This window comes from Xiphophorus hellerii, chromosome 17, assembly GCF_003331165.1.
Source record: "Xiphophorus hellerii strain 12219 chromosome 17, Xiphophorus_hellerii-4.1, whole genome shotgun sequence".
Taxonomy (NCBI): Eukaryota; Metazoa; Chordata; class Actinopteri; order Cyprinodontiformes; family Poeciliidae; genus Xiphophorus; species Xiphophorus hellerii.
In genome coordinates, this window is record NC_045688.1 from 4,657,815 (window position 1) to 4,673,373 (window position 15,559).

The window sequence follows — 15,559 nt, forward strand, 5'->3', positions numbered from 1 at the left end:
GTCACTTTAGTTATTTAATATTAATAAATTAACACACAACCTATGTTAGGAAGGTTTACCATCAGCAGAGGAACCGTTTGACCGAGAAACATCTCACTGGAGTCTCTTAATACACAAGCATGGTGGAGTTTAAAGTAAAAGTTACAGCTGTTTCAGACGTCCACTCTGGAGACACATTTCATTTATTTCACGGCTCAAAATGTTCATCTGCATTACAAATGTGACATTTAATCCAAATTTGGCTTCCAGCAATGAGCGAAGAGGCACTGATCAAGAAGATTCAAGTGATCCATGTTAAAAATAACATACTAAAGGGTGCGCCTCCAAGTTCATGCACTATAAATAATAATAATAATAAAAAAAAAAAAACCAAGACGGGTTTAGTAACGCAGCAGTAAACAACAGCATAATGTATATCCTGAGACTGCCAATCTTGGCATGTTTGGGTGTGATAAAAGAAAAACAGAAACAAGCACATGACAAGAGAATGTAATTTAATTTAGTTTTCCCCTCTAATGTGAGAAAATGATATGGGAGTGTGCAGAGCAGCGATGGGGAACGAGAGGAACCAAAGGGAGTGACTGCTGATCGTGGCACCACATTTTGAACAAATAAAAATAATCGACTAGCATTACATAGTACGTACACATCAAGCCCAAAATTGATCGCAATGATATTGTGGCTTTCCTTCCGTGTTTTTTTATTTTTGTTGTTTTTTGGTTTAAAGTGAGGGTTAATTTTACAGAAATAAATACTAGACACTCAACATCACAGAGCTTAAAAAATATGAAGATAAATGAAATTCAACAACAAAAGTCTTATCTTTACATAGTAAACACAATGCATTGATAATCATTTTTACTTTCCCCTGCAGTGGTACATTTAAAAATATATTCAACATCGTACACAATGTGTTGTCTTGAAAAAAACAGAAGAGAAACAAGTCTCCAAGATGGCTGTTCAGTGCCTTCTACTCCGTTCGAGGTCCATAGTGTCACTGCTCCAAGGTCACGACCTCCACTGCCTGGCCGTCCAGCGTGACAGTGTTGTCTATGCGTGTGGCGACGGGCGCCATCGCCACCTGAACCGGCCGGTTGCCCTGGGCGAGGCTGGTCACTACAGTCTGGTACATGCTGACCGGGATCTGGACCAATCCTAACGGGAACAAAGGAGAGCGGAACCGGCGTCAACACCAAGCAGAGGAAATATCATTTTACCTCTCAGAGACGATGACGTTTTTGTTAGAACATCAACAACACATGTCAGAGTTCCTACTCAGTTTTTATGCTAAAATTTCCTGGTTCTAGATGGATGTACAGATGAAGAAAACTCTTTAGATGAATAGAAGAACATATTGGTGATGGACAAACAAATGACTGAATTAAATGGATCTATGTGTTGATGAATGAATAGAAGGATGGAAAGAAGGACATATCATTTGAATAAAAGGAAGTATAGACGATTGGAAGATAAATTTAGATGTACAGAATGGGTCAGTGGATGGATGGAGACGTGTATTGATATAAACCTCTCTTTTTTCCATATTCATCCAGCCCTGGAAACTAATAAAAATGAAATTCCACACTCCTTCAGATTGTGTAGGAACCCTGTATGCTACTTCATTGAGCATTGTACCAATCGGACATCCTCGCCTCGCTTCCCCCATTCCCAGCTGTTTTAGTGTTTTGAGTCTCTGCCTGTAGGGATTATTGCTGCGGACATGTGGGCCTTTTGCTCCTCCCTGCAAGCTGCCACTGTGTCACAAGAAGGCCTGAATATCAGCGCAGGAGATGGCAGTGGCTTGCGATCGCTCCTGTAACGAAGCTTAGACCAGGGAAAATACATTCATTCATTTTACTCTATGCACAAATTCTACTAATAGTTTGGATTCCCAGAAATTCCTTAGATAAAATTAAATCATACATATTTTTATACTTTTTTGAGTCTTAATTTTAAGGACCTTTGCTTAAAATTAAGTGTTTAAAAGCAGCTAACTCATGCCAGGACTGGTAATAGCTCTGGATATCAGAGGAGGGATTAGCTGGAGAAACGCCGGCCTGAAAAGGTGGCCACAGAAACCACAGTAACTGACTGAAGGCTTCCAAAAGACCGCTCAGATATTTCCACTTTGACATTACAGAGGCCTGGCTGTGTTTATGTCAGTTTGTGAACGACATGAGCCAGTCAGCCAGCGGTCTGAGTCAGCGCACTTCACTTCTGTATAGCTCCTGATTAGCTGACCTCAACAGCAGATATTGCATTATTTGTAAATGATGAAAATGAATACCCTTAATTTTAAGGTGTACAATGTTGATGTACATTTTCACCGATATCTTAATTTGACAAATTTTTCAATAATATAGAAAGATTTATTTATTTTTTTTACACTCCTTGTGTAGTAGAAACTGAAAACCGTTGGCTAATAGGGTATTGGATGAACAAATTCTGTATTCTTTAATTAAATAATTCAGCTTCACTGATGTGATCAGATTTTTCTGTCTGTTCTTTCCTGGGCTTCGTTATGTAGTTTTTCACCAACTGGTATTGTTCCTTTTAATATCTAGGGTTGAATTAGAATGCATGTAATTGGACGTGAATCTGGCAATATGACTGAATTGCAGAAAAATTGATCAGATTGTTTTGAACTGATATTTGACCAAATTGAATTCTGTCTGACTATATAAAATGGACCTTCTTGTCTTGTAAAGTATCTCAAGATGACATTTATTTCAAACGGGCAGTACATAAAAAAACGTAAAAAATGAAAAAAGAAACAGTAAAAAAAGTTTCTTTCAGCTTATCTTCAATTGCCCCATTTATCTTTGTTGTAAATTTAGTAATTTCTTGCACTGTGCTTGTTAGGTGTGCGCTCTGGTCCTGGCTTCACTCATGGGCTTTCTTAACCTCTGCAGGGTACAAACAGTAAGCTGAGACAAGAATGCGAACCGATTGATTTTCTATAAGTGCTCTATCCCATTCAACACTGAAAGCGATGCTGGCTCAAACATCTTCGTGTGTCTGAATTGCCTATCCAAGAGCAGAAATTTCAAAAATCTAAATGAACAGGTGAAACCGTGCCTGTGTGTGTGCATAAACTGTACACAGAAAAGCAAGAGGACATCTGTGTGTGTGTGTGCTGACAGCTGGTGAAGCGATTAAACCCAGGATTGATGATGGAGTGGATCAAGCTTTGTAGGAGGGATCTATTCATGGATCTGGAGTCGTCTAGTTTTTGTGTAGCACTGTAATAACTTATCATTCAAAGTAGGAAGTGTTACTACAAGGTGCACACAGATGAAACACACCATCTGTTAAATTAGCACAGAGTAGATTAAAACTAAGGTGTCACTGGTGTGAAGCTTACACGTAGTAAGGCTAATTGGAAATGCCATTGACTGGTTAGCATTAGCTAAAGTTCACACATTCTGACCTAAAATATGGGATTTTATGTGATGGACTGATAGAAAATACAGCATGTATGTGAAGTGGTGGAAAGTTATACTCATTTCCCTTTAATCAGACGCCTCGAAATAAAATCATGTGGTGCTTTCAAAGACATGCGGTTAGTAAATAGTCTCTGTGTAATTTAACATCAGTGTAAATATAGCCAGCCTGTGAGGGGCTTTGACTTTTTCTTGGAGAACATTAGTGAACAAAGTGTTTAAAACTGCAGCAAAAATTGATTTTAATAACATGAACACAAATGAAGGCGAAACGTTATTGGATCTTAGTTGTTAAAAAAAAAAAAAAGTGAAAATGACAATTATTCTCTCGTTTCACATTTCCGAACTACTTTGTGTTGGTTGGTATGTCACGTAAAATTCCAATAAACTATATTCGAGTCTGTGGCTGTAACGTGGAAAAGATGAAGGGTCACGGATACTTCTGTCGGGTTTATGATAACACAAAGGGCGAAGAGGTACCTGTAGCGTCTTGGACCCCGGCGAGAGCCCCCACAGCAGCTGCCGTCTCTGCCAGCACGATCTGCCCCCCTCCTTGAAGAGTGGCCTCTGCCAGCGTTGCTACAGCGTGAGCTGCTGCCTCACTGCAACACAACCAAAACACATTTGTGCGCACGTTTTTAAAATGCTATTACATTAGCAAAAAAAAAAAAAAAAGGTAGATGGAAAGTCTAGGCCTAAAGATACAATCTTCTGGCGGAAAGCCTAAAAGCTTTGAGACACACACGCGCGCGCTCACGGGTTTTTAGAGATGTGAGGTGAAGAGGCAGGAGTGTATGAGCGGTAAGAGGCTTTACTTGTCTGGACTTACAGGGAATCTGTCACATCTCCCCAAAGGCCAGGTGCTACGGCTTTACCAGAGCAGTTTTATTAACCAGATCGACTCGGTGGAATTATCGCCAGCTTATTACCACCGCAGCTTTGATATGAACTTATGGAAGCAACTGCAACGGCTGGTAATCATATTTGTGACAGAAGCACAAGATAAGCGGAAAGGAAGATGCGCTGCAAGGGTACTTAGTGATCAAAAAAAACAAAGAGGCTTCTGGAGCTGGAAAATGTTCCAGGGTGAGAGGAGAGGAGCAGCTCAGCACGAGTAAACAGCAGCAGGGGAGGGGAGAGGAAGCAGGACCCAGGAGGGCGCAGGTAACAAGCCCCGACGGGAGATACTCAAGGATTGCCATGACAGTGCTGCAGCGGAGAGCGAGCAAACATCTCAGGCAATTAATGATGAATTCAGCAAATTCAAAACTTTTTTTTCTTTATATATATATATATATATATATATATATACATATAAACATATAAAAAAAGCATCTTTTGTCTTGCAAATAGAATCCTTATCTGAGCCGCTGTCCCTTTGGCTTCTGTTTAAAAATATTAATTGTTCTTGTATGACAAACAATTCACTGTTGGGTAATTAATTAGCTGCTGAAATGGCACGAGAGGCAGGTGACTCATCAGCATTGAACCCCGGTGACCTGCTGAAGCAGACGCAAGTTTTATTCAAGCGAAAATTAAGAGTGGTGTAAACAAATACGAGAGACATGACGGTAAATGTTATAAATCCGCCACAGCGGAGTCCTGCGAGGTGAAAACCTCCGAGTTTTCTGTCTGAGTGGTTTTTTTTGGCTTCAAACGTGGAGTACTTTGACAACAAGATTAAAATAAGACTTTGCAGTAGGATTATTATAACTCAGTGCAGTATATTTACCCAAAATATTTTAAATATGAAAGTGTAGAAGTTTCAAAAAAGTACTTTTATACATGATTTTATGTTTTACAAACTAGTAAAACATGAGGAAAAGTGCAAATAGTTGCTTAAGGGGCGAGGGTGTGAACAGATTTCGTAACAATAAAATATCACTATCACTTTACTTTCTGTCACAGTGAAGTCTGTCTTGCAAATCCCTCAAGGAATAGGTTCTGCCCAGAATATTTATATCAAGAACTCCTAAACCAGGGCTAAAAGTATCAAGAGATGTCTTTTTTTCTCTCTTAAAGGTTTGGGGAAAGAGAGTTTGGGAAACACTGCATTGCCCAGGGCAAATCTGCAATGCTCAAAGTTGTAATTTTGTCATTTGAAATGATCTAAAAGCTCAAAGGGGCCTTGATCTCAAAGGATCGACTTGTATGATGTCATACGACAGAGCCATCTGTTTTTGTGTTTCTTGTAGCACGACAATCTGACAGGGTGTAAAGACTATCGGAGATTTTGGGGGTATTTGTTCTGTTTTTTTATGTATTAAAATCAAAATAAATGTTAGATACAATGTGATTTCTAAATGAAATTATACTAGCAGGACTACAGATAAATGTTGCCATTTTTCCTTGTAGTTATCATACCCTAAGAAGCTTAAGCCGACGTCCACTTCCTTTGGACATTACATGACCCCACCCCTGTTGACTGACCTGTTGAGAGCCATGGTTACGGTGGCTCCCGGCTGGATCTCTTGACTGGCAGCGACTGCGGCTTCAGCCAGCGATGCTACGGCCTGCGTGGCCTCCGACGCTTGAGTTGTTTGGATTGTCATCTCTCCACCCTGAAGTGTGGCCCAGTTCTGTTCCAACTTGGGAAAATGTAGTTTCAGAACAAAAAAAGGCTGCTGTGTTCTACCTTTACCTCCACTCCCTCTATAATTACGAACGTCTATGTTTGGTGTAATTAATGTTTCAAAAAGTGATATGGAGTAATGTTACCTCCCCATCTGTAACAGTCGAGTAGTTGACCTGCGCCACCGTGACGCCGGGAAGTTCTGACGCATCTGCCAGAGTTGCAACCGTGTGTCCCGTGCCGACCTAAAGAAAAATAAATAAAAAACAGAACAAATCAATCTTGAGAAACATTTAGCCACTCAAAACCCTTGACGAAACCAGAGCAGCGCACACACCTGGATGAGTGAGACGGTTCCATCGGGATTGTTGACGGTCTGTACGACAGTCTGTGAGGGAACGAGGTGAGCGATGCTCTGGGCTGCGGTCAGGTGGTGCTGGGCGGCGCTCACGGTCGTCACCTGCTGGTCCTCGAACGCGTACAGCAGATCCTCGCGGCCGTGCTGCTTGTAGCAGTTCTTCACTATGGTCCGCAACGCCTGCGTCCACGACACCTGGGGGACGCGCGAAGAACAGTTAGCGGAGCTGGATTCAAACAGGATAGATGGATCCTGTTTGAATCCATCTATCCTGGATTCAAACAGGATAGAGTCGGGATACAGAAACGTGATTTTTCCATACTTCTCCTAACGCAAATTTACAAAGTTCAAATATACAAAGGATGAGAGAAAGGTATGAGCTGGTGGAAAGATGGATGATTGGGAAAACAGATGGATTGACAAAGGATATGTAACTGGATAGATGAATACAGTAAAATTCAAAATGTTTTAATGGCACCTTGATCAAAACTTAAGACAAAAAAACACTAGAAATACAGAGGATGGTTCAATCCTCCTGTATTACAATCATGCATAGCAAAAGTCTGTTGCTTTTAGCTGCACCGCATATGGCTCTGTACAGCCTTAAAAGGTTTTTTGGGGTTTTTTTGCACAAAGCCTTGCTGGCTGTGACCCAGTTGCTAGGTAGGGTATTTTAGCAGCTAGCTACCAGAAGCCTCAACCGCTTCAGGTCACAAAGTATGCAATAAAGATATCTGCAAGCGAGAAAAACACTAGATATAAGAGAATATATGTGATTAAATAGTCCTACCCTGGCGAAAATTAAAACCTGGAATTAAGGTCTTTAATGCCAAATTTCATTAAAAAAATAAATAAATTTAAGACATCTTAAAGGCCTTTGTTTCAGAAACACCTATTTAAAACCTTTTAAGGATGCACAGACAGACAGAATAAGGTAAACGACTTTTAGACTTTTGTCTAAAACCTATTTGTAGGAACCCTTGAAGAATTTTCAGTCAAATAACTGCATGAGAATGCTGCGTACTCTTTGTTTCTGCTCCTCGGTGCGGACGTCGCTGCGAACGTTAGCCCAGGGGATGTCGTCAGGCCACCACACGGGCTTGCAGCTCTCCTTCCCCCAGCCAGGCTTCCCTCTGCCTGTCGAGTACTTCAGCATCTCTGGAATGAAGGCTCGCAGTTGAGCCTGGAACGAAAACACGAGGAAAAGATAAAACGCCAAATCTTTCCGGTCAAAAAGGCACACATTAACGCGCGCACGCCCTTGAGCAGGCCGCAGTGGATACGTATTGATTGGACACACACTGAGAAGGTGAAGAACTGCAAATAGAAACAGGGTTGCTAAAAGGAGAACATGTTCATTAGGAGACCGATCTATGGCTGTGGCTCCAGACTGACACCAGGAGAACCTCCTGTGCAACACACTCAGCATGACTGGGAGCTTTATATGCAGCGCCCAGCAAAACATTGATGGTTTCCCCAATTTTCACAAGTGTCAAAATATTCATCCTACATGAAATATGAATTCTTTGACATTTGTAATCGCAATGCACGTTGGGCGAGCTCAATTATATTTAGTCTTACACACATAGGCGCCCGTCACATATAAGGCACCTATGTGTGAGACTAAGGGGCCTGGAAATCAACTATATTCAGAGGCATTTACTCTGAACAAATAATAATATAAATATTTAGTAAATGGGACCAAAATTTAGCAAGCAAGGTGGAACAATAAAACTGCAAATCAGTAGGAAGTGTGTGGTGAAAGTACTCACTGAACAGGGATGAATGCAAAGGCACATCACATCCTTCAAACTTTAATTTGTAAAACATTTTTGAAAACCTTGCATCACCTAACTTCTGCTTCACAATAATAAACCACAAACTTCAATGTGTTTAATTTTATTTGATCTAACAGACCAACACAATTAATTGATAATGAGATGGGAGGTGAATTATGCATTGGTTCACTTTCTTTAAAAATAAAAACCTGGAACTCGTCAACCTCTTGTAGATTCATCCACACAGCATGATGCCACCACCGCCATGCTTCATTGTGGGGATGCTGTGTTCAGGGTGTGGTCGTCGCTTCGTTTTCCACTACACTTTGACTTGAAATGTAAAACACTAAATTTCACCTACTCTTTAGGTGGTTTCTTACGGCTGTTAGTCAAAAGGATACAATACAAAGGTTCGATTTAACTCCACTCTGTCACTCGATGGTTTTTGCCGTCCATGTTTTAATTTAAGAAGGAATGCTTGATGTAAGTTTTTTGTTTTGTTAAAATACATTTTTTGTATGTTTCCCCCCCACCCCCATATTTACTAATATTCAAATGCATAATGTCCCATCTATGCCTTTCAAATATGCATACAGTCAGTTACCGGCATGCTGTGGTGGGGTTTTAGTGCCTGTGTCCTCAGTGTCCTGGTAATATGCACACATCACCAGGGGATTATATTGCACAATGAGGCATTGCAGCGTCTGCCTACCTTGACATCACAGGCTAAATTTGGTTCTGAGAGAAATAAATCCCTGCCTCCTCCCTATTAGACCCCCCCTCTCCTAAGTCACAATCAGCCACCAATAAACTGCTTTGCAGGGCGTCACATGACGACACACGACAAAATGGATCTCGGAAGAAAATGGAGGGTCGGCGGCGCTTAATTACAGCCGCTTTGACAAAACAGAGGCTACATCTGGTGGTTGGAGTGAGGGAAGCTTGGGTTCAGCAAACAGTGGGACGCAGCTTGGATTAGCCAAGGGCAGGGACTTAGCTGTAAAGGGATTCTTGCATTTCCACCTGTGGGTGATGCGGATGTTTGTGTGCGGGGCCAGATGGCTTAATTAAAGTGGCTAGTTTGTTAAGTGGTATGTTGCCCTCATGCCGACCACCCCACCCCCCTGCTTCCAATCTTAATCCTCCAAAGCAGTGGGCCAATCAGAGTTCGGCATGGCGGCTGTATTGCCGGGTCCCTGAACCTAACAAGACTGGGGGGTAATTACAGGCTCAGGCTAGACCTGGGATCACCTGCTACAGATGCTCCTTATATGTGACGGGCGCCTATGTGTGTCAAGCACATTGCAGATTATTGCATTGTGATATATATCAGGAGAAACAGTTCGCTTTAACGAGTTCTATCCCCTTGGTTTGCGAGGTTTTCCCACAGGGGGAGGAAGGCCTCACGTTTCCAACACATGATATGGTGTGGCAGCTCATAGCTCTAAGAGCAGCCGCACCATTCCACCTGGCCTCTCCATGCTGAGTGAGGCAACAGGTTACTCATGATAATCCCATCCTACAACCTCCAGAAAAACAAGCACAGACTAACACCTGGCCTCTGAGGATTTATCTGGCCCCGGGATTGGCTGGGACGCTCCCTGTACCGTCTCTGAGGGCCGCCAGCGTGCCCTACTCTGACGATGTTCTAACAGAGTGCGTCAGCAGCACGGGGACGGCAGCGTAAACAAGCCGGGCTCCCTCGGGTGAAGAGAGGACTAATGCTCCCAGTGAAAGGCCTGCCAGGAGCAGACGGTGCCACACTTCCTTCCTCTCACTTTCTAAAAGACGGGAGATTCTGCTTCGCTTTGGCTGATTCAGCGTTCAATTATGAATTAGTGTCACAGCTGACGTAGGAGAAAAGGGAAGGAAAAATAAACGTGTATATTTACATACATTTAAAGGGTTTTGCTGTAAAACAATTGGGATTTTGTTAGAGGGAGCTTAATATAAATGCATGTAACACTTCATTTATTTTACTTGTAAAACATTTAGAACATTTTACCTCTACTTCACAGTGATGCACTACTTCCTGTTGCATAAAAATCCCAATTTTATGCATTAGTAAATGCTAATGCATAAAATCATTTTTACGCCACTCTGGTTTGTCAGAGGGCGCCCTCTGCTGGGAACATGAATTTTATGCTGAAATGTGTAATTTACTGCAAAGCTACCAGCTGTTCCTTAATTTAATGAGACAGAAGTCTGTGGACGTTTCACCTGTGTCATCTTATCCACGGACACTGGGATGCCGTCGATGGTGAGCGGCGGCAGTTCTGACGCCAGCTCTCCACCTGCAGGTGCGTGCTCAGCCAGCGCGTTTTCCAGGTCCTCCAACATCATGCTCTTATACTTCCTTACCTGGAGACCAGCAGACATCATGAGACGTGAATTATGCAGGCAATATTTGGATTAAAATTATATTTAAAAAAACTCAAAAACACTTATGTTAAAAACAGAGCTTTGATGGACTCTGGCCTGATTATGCAATTGTTCTGGAGGAATTTAGATTTCTTTAGATATTTTTCAACTTTGCACCTTGAAAAAAAAAAAAAACTGATATGACAGAGACAGCGTAGTGGATTATGTAAAGAAAACTGACTACTTTTATAATTTACATTTTGCTTAAATAAAAAAGTGCTTTAAAGCTTTTCAAAATCCCAAGTTCGAAGACTGCAGTTTTTGTTTGGCTAGATTCTGCAAAGCTCTTCAAACATCCAAGGTTCTATTTTGAGAGATTCTGGAAATGTTTTGAAATCACACGAGTTCTATGCAAAATTCTGGGGGAAAAAACTGGATGACTTTCAAAATCTTTGCAGAATTTAACAAAAGCCACTTCTGAAACTTTAGAGGGATCTTATAAATTTAACACAGGCTCTTGTTAAAGATTTTTGGGCTCTCACAAAAGAAATGCATTTGGGATCTCTAAAAACTTGGGAACATGAACCTGGGATATTTTTTGCATGATTTCACAAATATTAATCTAAGACTTTGCAAAGTTTTGTGGGGTCACATAAAAGTATTTCTTGTGGGGCTCAGTGCCATTTATTTCTGGGAAGACATTTCTGCAAAGTGCACTGTAAGAAACAAGATGGCATACGTCAAGACTCCAGTTACTGCACACTGAGTTTGACTAGAGCAGATTCTGACTGCGTGGATCCACTCACTACGTTCTCCAGAGGAGCCGCACCAAAAACTTTAAACACCGGGTTTGGTTTGGAGGGAGAGACACACAGCACTATGGCCTGCTGGCCCACTCTGGTGGTGTATTCGTCCAGCGTGGCCCGTAGTTTCCTGTAAACGTACATCATGTTTTACTCCATTTGTTGAATCAAAAGCAGCACTGACGCAAGCTCAAATGTCTGAAGTTACAATTTTGAAGATCTGTTGGAGTAACTCACCTGAGCAGACGGGTTTGCTGCCTTTTACGGATGGAAGGATTTGACTCAAAGATGTGAGGTCTTTTTCGTTTTTTGCCGGTTGCTACAGCAGCAGCTGCAGCCATGCCTACTGGACCTGAGGCACAAACAACAAATTACTTTAAATTCTACAAAAAAAGAGGGGTTTTTTTCATCTGCTTTTGAAACAACTTGCGATTACAACAGAAGAACTGCATAATATTTTCTATATTTTTCTAGATTTAAATGTGTAAACTTCTCAGTCATTTTAAAAGCACAATAAGAAAGTTTATCTTGAATATACAGGGCAGATTTTTCTCCAGACATCAAGCTGTTAGGTGAGGAATCTGCAAAATCCAGACACAGGAGGGACAATGTTCTTGAATCCTGTTAAGAACATTGGCACCACCTGCTGTCAAACCAAGTGAATTACACTTTATAAAAGCTATTTGAATTATAAGACCACCGCCTGAGAGACAACGCATAAAACTTCCCAGAATAAAGTCGCTTCTTCCAGCTATTTTGGTACCGCATTTTCTCTCAAGCAGGTAAATATTGTTCTCACCTGCGGCAGCCAGGTGAGCAGTGACCTCATCAGTGCCAGCTGAATTGAGGATGTCTGTGTCATCATAGGGGTCGTCATCTGGAGAGGATGTCGACTCTTCATCTGCGCTCATCATCGCAGTGTCTGTGAAGGCAGACACGTGTACCTACAGGAAATATATCAGAAGTACATATCAACAGAAAACATATTTTATGGGACAATACACAAAGAAACAAAAATGTATGTTGTTTTTTTTTGTCATTTGGAATCTCCAAAATTTGAACGGTGAAGCGAACCTGTTGGCTGACGGCGCTCGCCTCGATGGTGGTCATGTGTTCTGTCTCGTGCACCCCGTGTTCGTCCATTATCAGCCGCCAAGCTTACACAGCTAGATCGACAGTACTGCTGGAGAACATACAAGAAGACGTGGTTTTGCATGATGAGGACATTTTACCAATGCATGCTTTGTTTCAAAAGATGTTTCTTTTATAGAAACAGGTCTGGAAACATGAACTGATTCATGCTAGAGGTTACAAGAGACTTGATATTGCGTGGGGGTTCATCTTCCAGAAGGACAACTGTCCTAAACATTCAGCCAAGGAGTTAAAATAAAATTATTTACAACAAACCATAATTGGATTTTAGAAACGTCGTGTCTAAGTCAAAGAGGTCAGAAAAAGAGGCTGATCCAATCTCCTGAGTCAGGTACCATGGTGATGCATTAGGGTTATAGAGACAGTTACCAACCTAACCTGCACAGCAGCTGGGTTAGGTGTAAGGCTGTTCCTCTTTGACTACTGCTGTTGATGAACCAGCAAGTTAATTTTATTTAATTTATATCAGAATTACATATTCTAATCAATAGAATTAGACAATTTTGAATAGGATGTGTATCGATTTGTTACCAGGGAACTGTGTTGGGTTTGGCTGATGTCTAAATGGTAAGGACTGAAAATCAGTCATTTTAAGCAGCAGAAATGAGCAAAGGTTTTGAAAAGTTTCAAAAACACTTAAGCTACACGCCATTAATATTTCTATCATCTACTGTCCTAATAAGGAGATAATGAAAGTGCCAGACTGATCCCCTAGCTGTGCACTGCTGGTATGCTGGCTGAAAGAAGGCTACTTGACATATTACTTCACTTTTAACAAAGATAAATTCTGATGTTTGAAAAAAAGACATAAAGAAATTGTGCTAGAAGTACTGAAGCACCAACACTTTGCTTATTAAGGTTATGCTTGCTGAAGATATAGCATATAGGCTAATTAGCTAGCTAGTATCAGCTTGTTATAATTGTGTTACCAGCAAAAATGCATAATTATCTGCACAGTAGGCACATAAATGCATTTTTTATACATTTTACAGTTGTCATAATTTTTTTTTTTTGTTAACAGTATTCCCAATTTGCTGTGTGACAAGGTAATGTTTATCCTGTGATTTACTGCAGGCTATTGCAAAAACGAATAAATAAATAACAAATTAATTAAAGTACACTGAAGGATATCTAGATACTAGGTAACCCTGTTCATCCTGATGTGCCATAAAGTAGAAAACTGAACGCTATATGTAAATATGTAATCTCAATTATTTCATACTAACAGAAAACATTACAAGTGGTTAACTGGGTGTGTGAATGTGTAAACTATTTGGTTATTACAGCCTAAGAGATGACAATCATGTCAACAAGAAAAACAAACACATACATGCATACAGCAATTTTACACACTTTATTTAAGCATACATTATTTGAAACTGAGACTCCAGAATTTAAAGAGTGACAGTTACAAAAGTATCAATAAAAATATTACATTAAAATAGCTAATTTTTCAATTTATCACTTTATATCCAGAGGAGATAATAGAAAAGAAAACCAGCTAAACATCTAATTCATTGCTGATAAGCTTGTTTGCAGTGGATCTTTAGTAAATCAATGGGAAGAATGCACTGAGCCATAAATATACACATGTAATAATCCATAAAGCCTGTAACGAGGCTTACACTAACAGAAACAGGTATCGGAGGACATTTGTTTCAGTCTGTTTGTTATCAATGAGTCCTCTAGGAAGCTAAGCTAGCTATGTCCTACATTCGGCTACTTAGCTTCCTGGCTAACCATTTGGCGGTGTACAGTCGATTATCTGAATGATATCAACACTATTACGAATATATATATATATATCAGTAATTCAGCTATAAAATGTGAGCAATAACGATGTCTGTGCAGGGTGTGAGGCGATCAACAGTAATGCAACAGCTAGCATGAAACCCGCGCAATATGAAACAAAACATAACGCTAAAAAGAGGCCGAGCGGCCTAGAGATCATCCAGAGCTGCTACTCTCTGTCTGAAACGGTTGTCGAAACGCGCCAACAAACTCTTTCCCTCCCAAAAAAAACAGCTTCAGATGCTAAAGAGTTGCACTCCGAGTCAACATCTAAACAACCATCAGCTCTCGCCCCTGCGCTGCCGGGTTCGATGATGCGGCTGCGCCGGGGCTGAAATAAATGGAGATTGCGCGGTAGGGCACTAACCTCAGAGCGGCTGCGCTACTTCGGGCCTGCGCCGTACAGCGGAGATGGAGCCGGGCTTTGATGGAGGACGGAGAGGAGCCAGCACTGAAAAACAATACTGATCCGGTGGTGCGTTCAAGTACCACCCCCTTAGCTTCTGCAGTCTCTATGGCACACAGACAATGAGTCAAAACACGCTGGAAACAATGAAACATTACTGTTTGTTGCTAATGAGAAACAAGATGATATGCCCTGTTTATGTACGAGAAAGGAAAGAATGACACTTAAAAACAAATCAGTGTTGGTGCTTAGACCTACATGAAGTTTCTTTATAACTGGAATTTTCCTTTTTTTTTTATAGTAACAGTGATAAGAAACATAATATTTAATCAGCTAGCATTTTCTGTATTTGTTAATGGTTGTGTGCATGCTTACAGAGGTAGAGTAGCCAATAATTGTAATCAAATAAGAGTATCAATTCAGCATCTTTCTAATCAAGTAAAAGTAAAAAGCAGTCATGCAAGAAATTACTCAAGTAGATTTTGATCACAATATATAATTTATCATTTGAATATGATGCAGTCTGGCAGAAAAATAATTACTTATGTATTCTGGCATTGTGAGACTAGAATTTAAAAGGTAAAAACTAATAACATGTCTACAAAAATAAATTCTGGCAGAAGAAACACTTTTCCAGAGCATTTATTTTTCCGTATAAGACTTTCTAAACTAATACTTACAGTAGCTATTAATTATATATTGGAACAGGGAGAAGAGCTTCTAGTGACAATAATGTTTATTGTATTTTCACTTGATCTCCAAATGATTGAGAGGGAGTATTATTTAATAATGATTTTACTCAAGCAAAAATAAACACAAGCGTGTAGTAAAACATCTTCTAAAAGTAATTTTTTTCCCCCAAAAAAGTTGCTCAAGTAAATGTAATGTAGTAAAT

At 40.5% G+C, this 15,559-nt stretch overlaps 1 protein-coding gene across 3 annotated transcripts; it reads right to left on the reverse strand.

Annotated features, from left to right (window-relative positions):
• Positions 1-163: 163 nt before the first annotated feature.
• nrf1 (nuclear respiratory factor 1) lies at positions 164-14,739 on the reverse strand. 3 transcript variants are annotated; one of them, XM_032589920.1, is made up of 12 exons: positions 14,626-14,739; positions 12,390-12,498; positions 12,115-12,259; positions 11,553-11,667; positions 11,319-11,445; positions 10,372-10,512; positions 7,398-7,556; positions 6,353-6,568; positions 6,162-6,260; positions 5,874-6,031; positions 3,924-4,045; positions 164-1,155 (listed from the first exon to the last, which is right to left on the reverse strand). In XM_032589920.1, exons 2-12 carry the CDS (start codon positions 12,456-12,458, stop codon positions 995-997), a joined length of 1,512 nt encoding a protein of 503 aa, XP_032445811.1. In that variant the 5' UTR covers positions 12,459-12,498; positions 14,626-14,739; the 3' UTR covers positions 164-994. The 3 variants fall into 3 exon arrangements, with proteins under 3 accessions (XP_032445811.1, XP_032445812.1, XP_032445814.1); XM_032589921.1 differs by having other exon boundaries at positions 12,390-12,495; positions 14,626-14,731; XM_032589923.1 differs by having other exon boundaries at positions 995-1,155; positions 5,874-6,022.
• Between the last annotated feature and the right edge of the window lie 820 nt (positions 14,740-15,559).

Excerpts from the sequence above, each read along its gene's own strand:
- nrf1 (XM_032589920.1), bottom strand. The coding sequence starts at position 12,458 with ATGGACGAACACGGGGTGCACGAGACAGAACACATGACCACCATCGAG. Across the intron at positions 11,668-12,114 it reads TGCTCACCTGGCTGCCGCAG|GTCCAGTAGGCATGGCTGCA; the intron begins GTGAGAACAATA and ends TTTGTGCCTCAG. Across the intron at positions 7,557-10,371 it reads CCGTGGATAAGATGACACAG|GCTCAACTGCGAGCCTTCAT; the intron begins GTGAAACGTCCA and ends TTTTCGTTCCAG.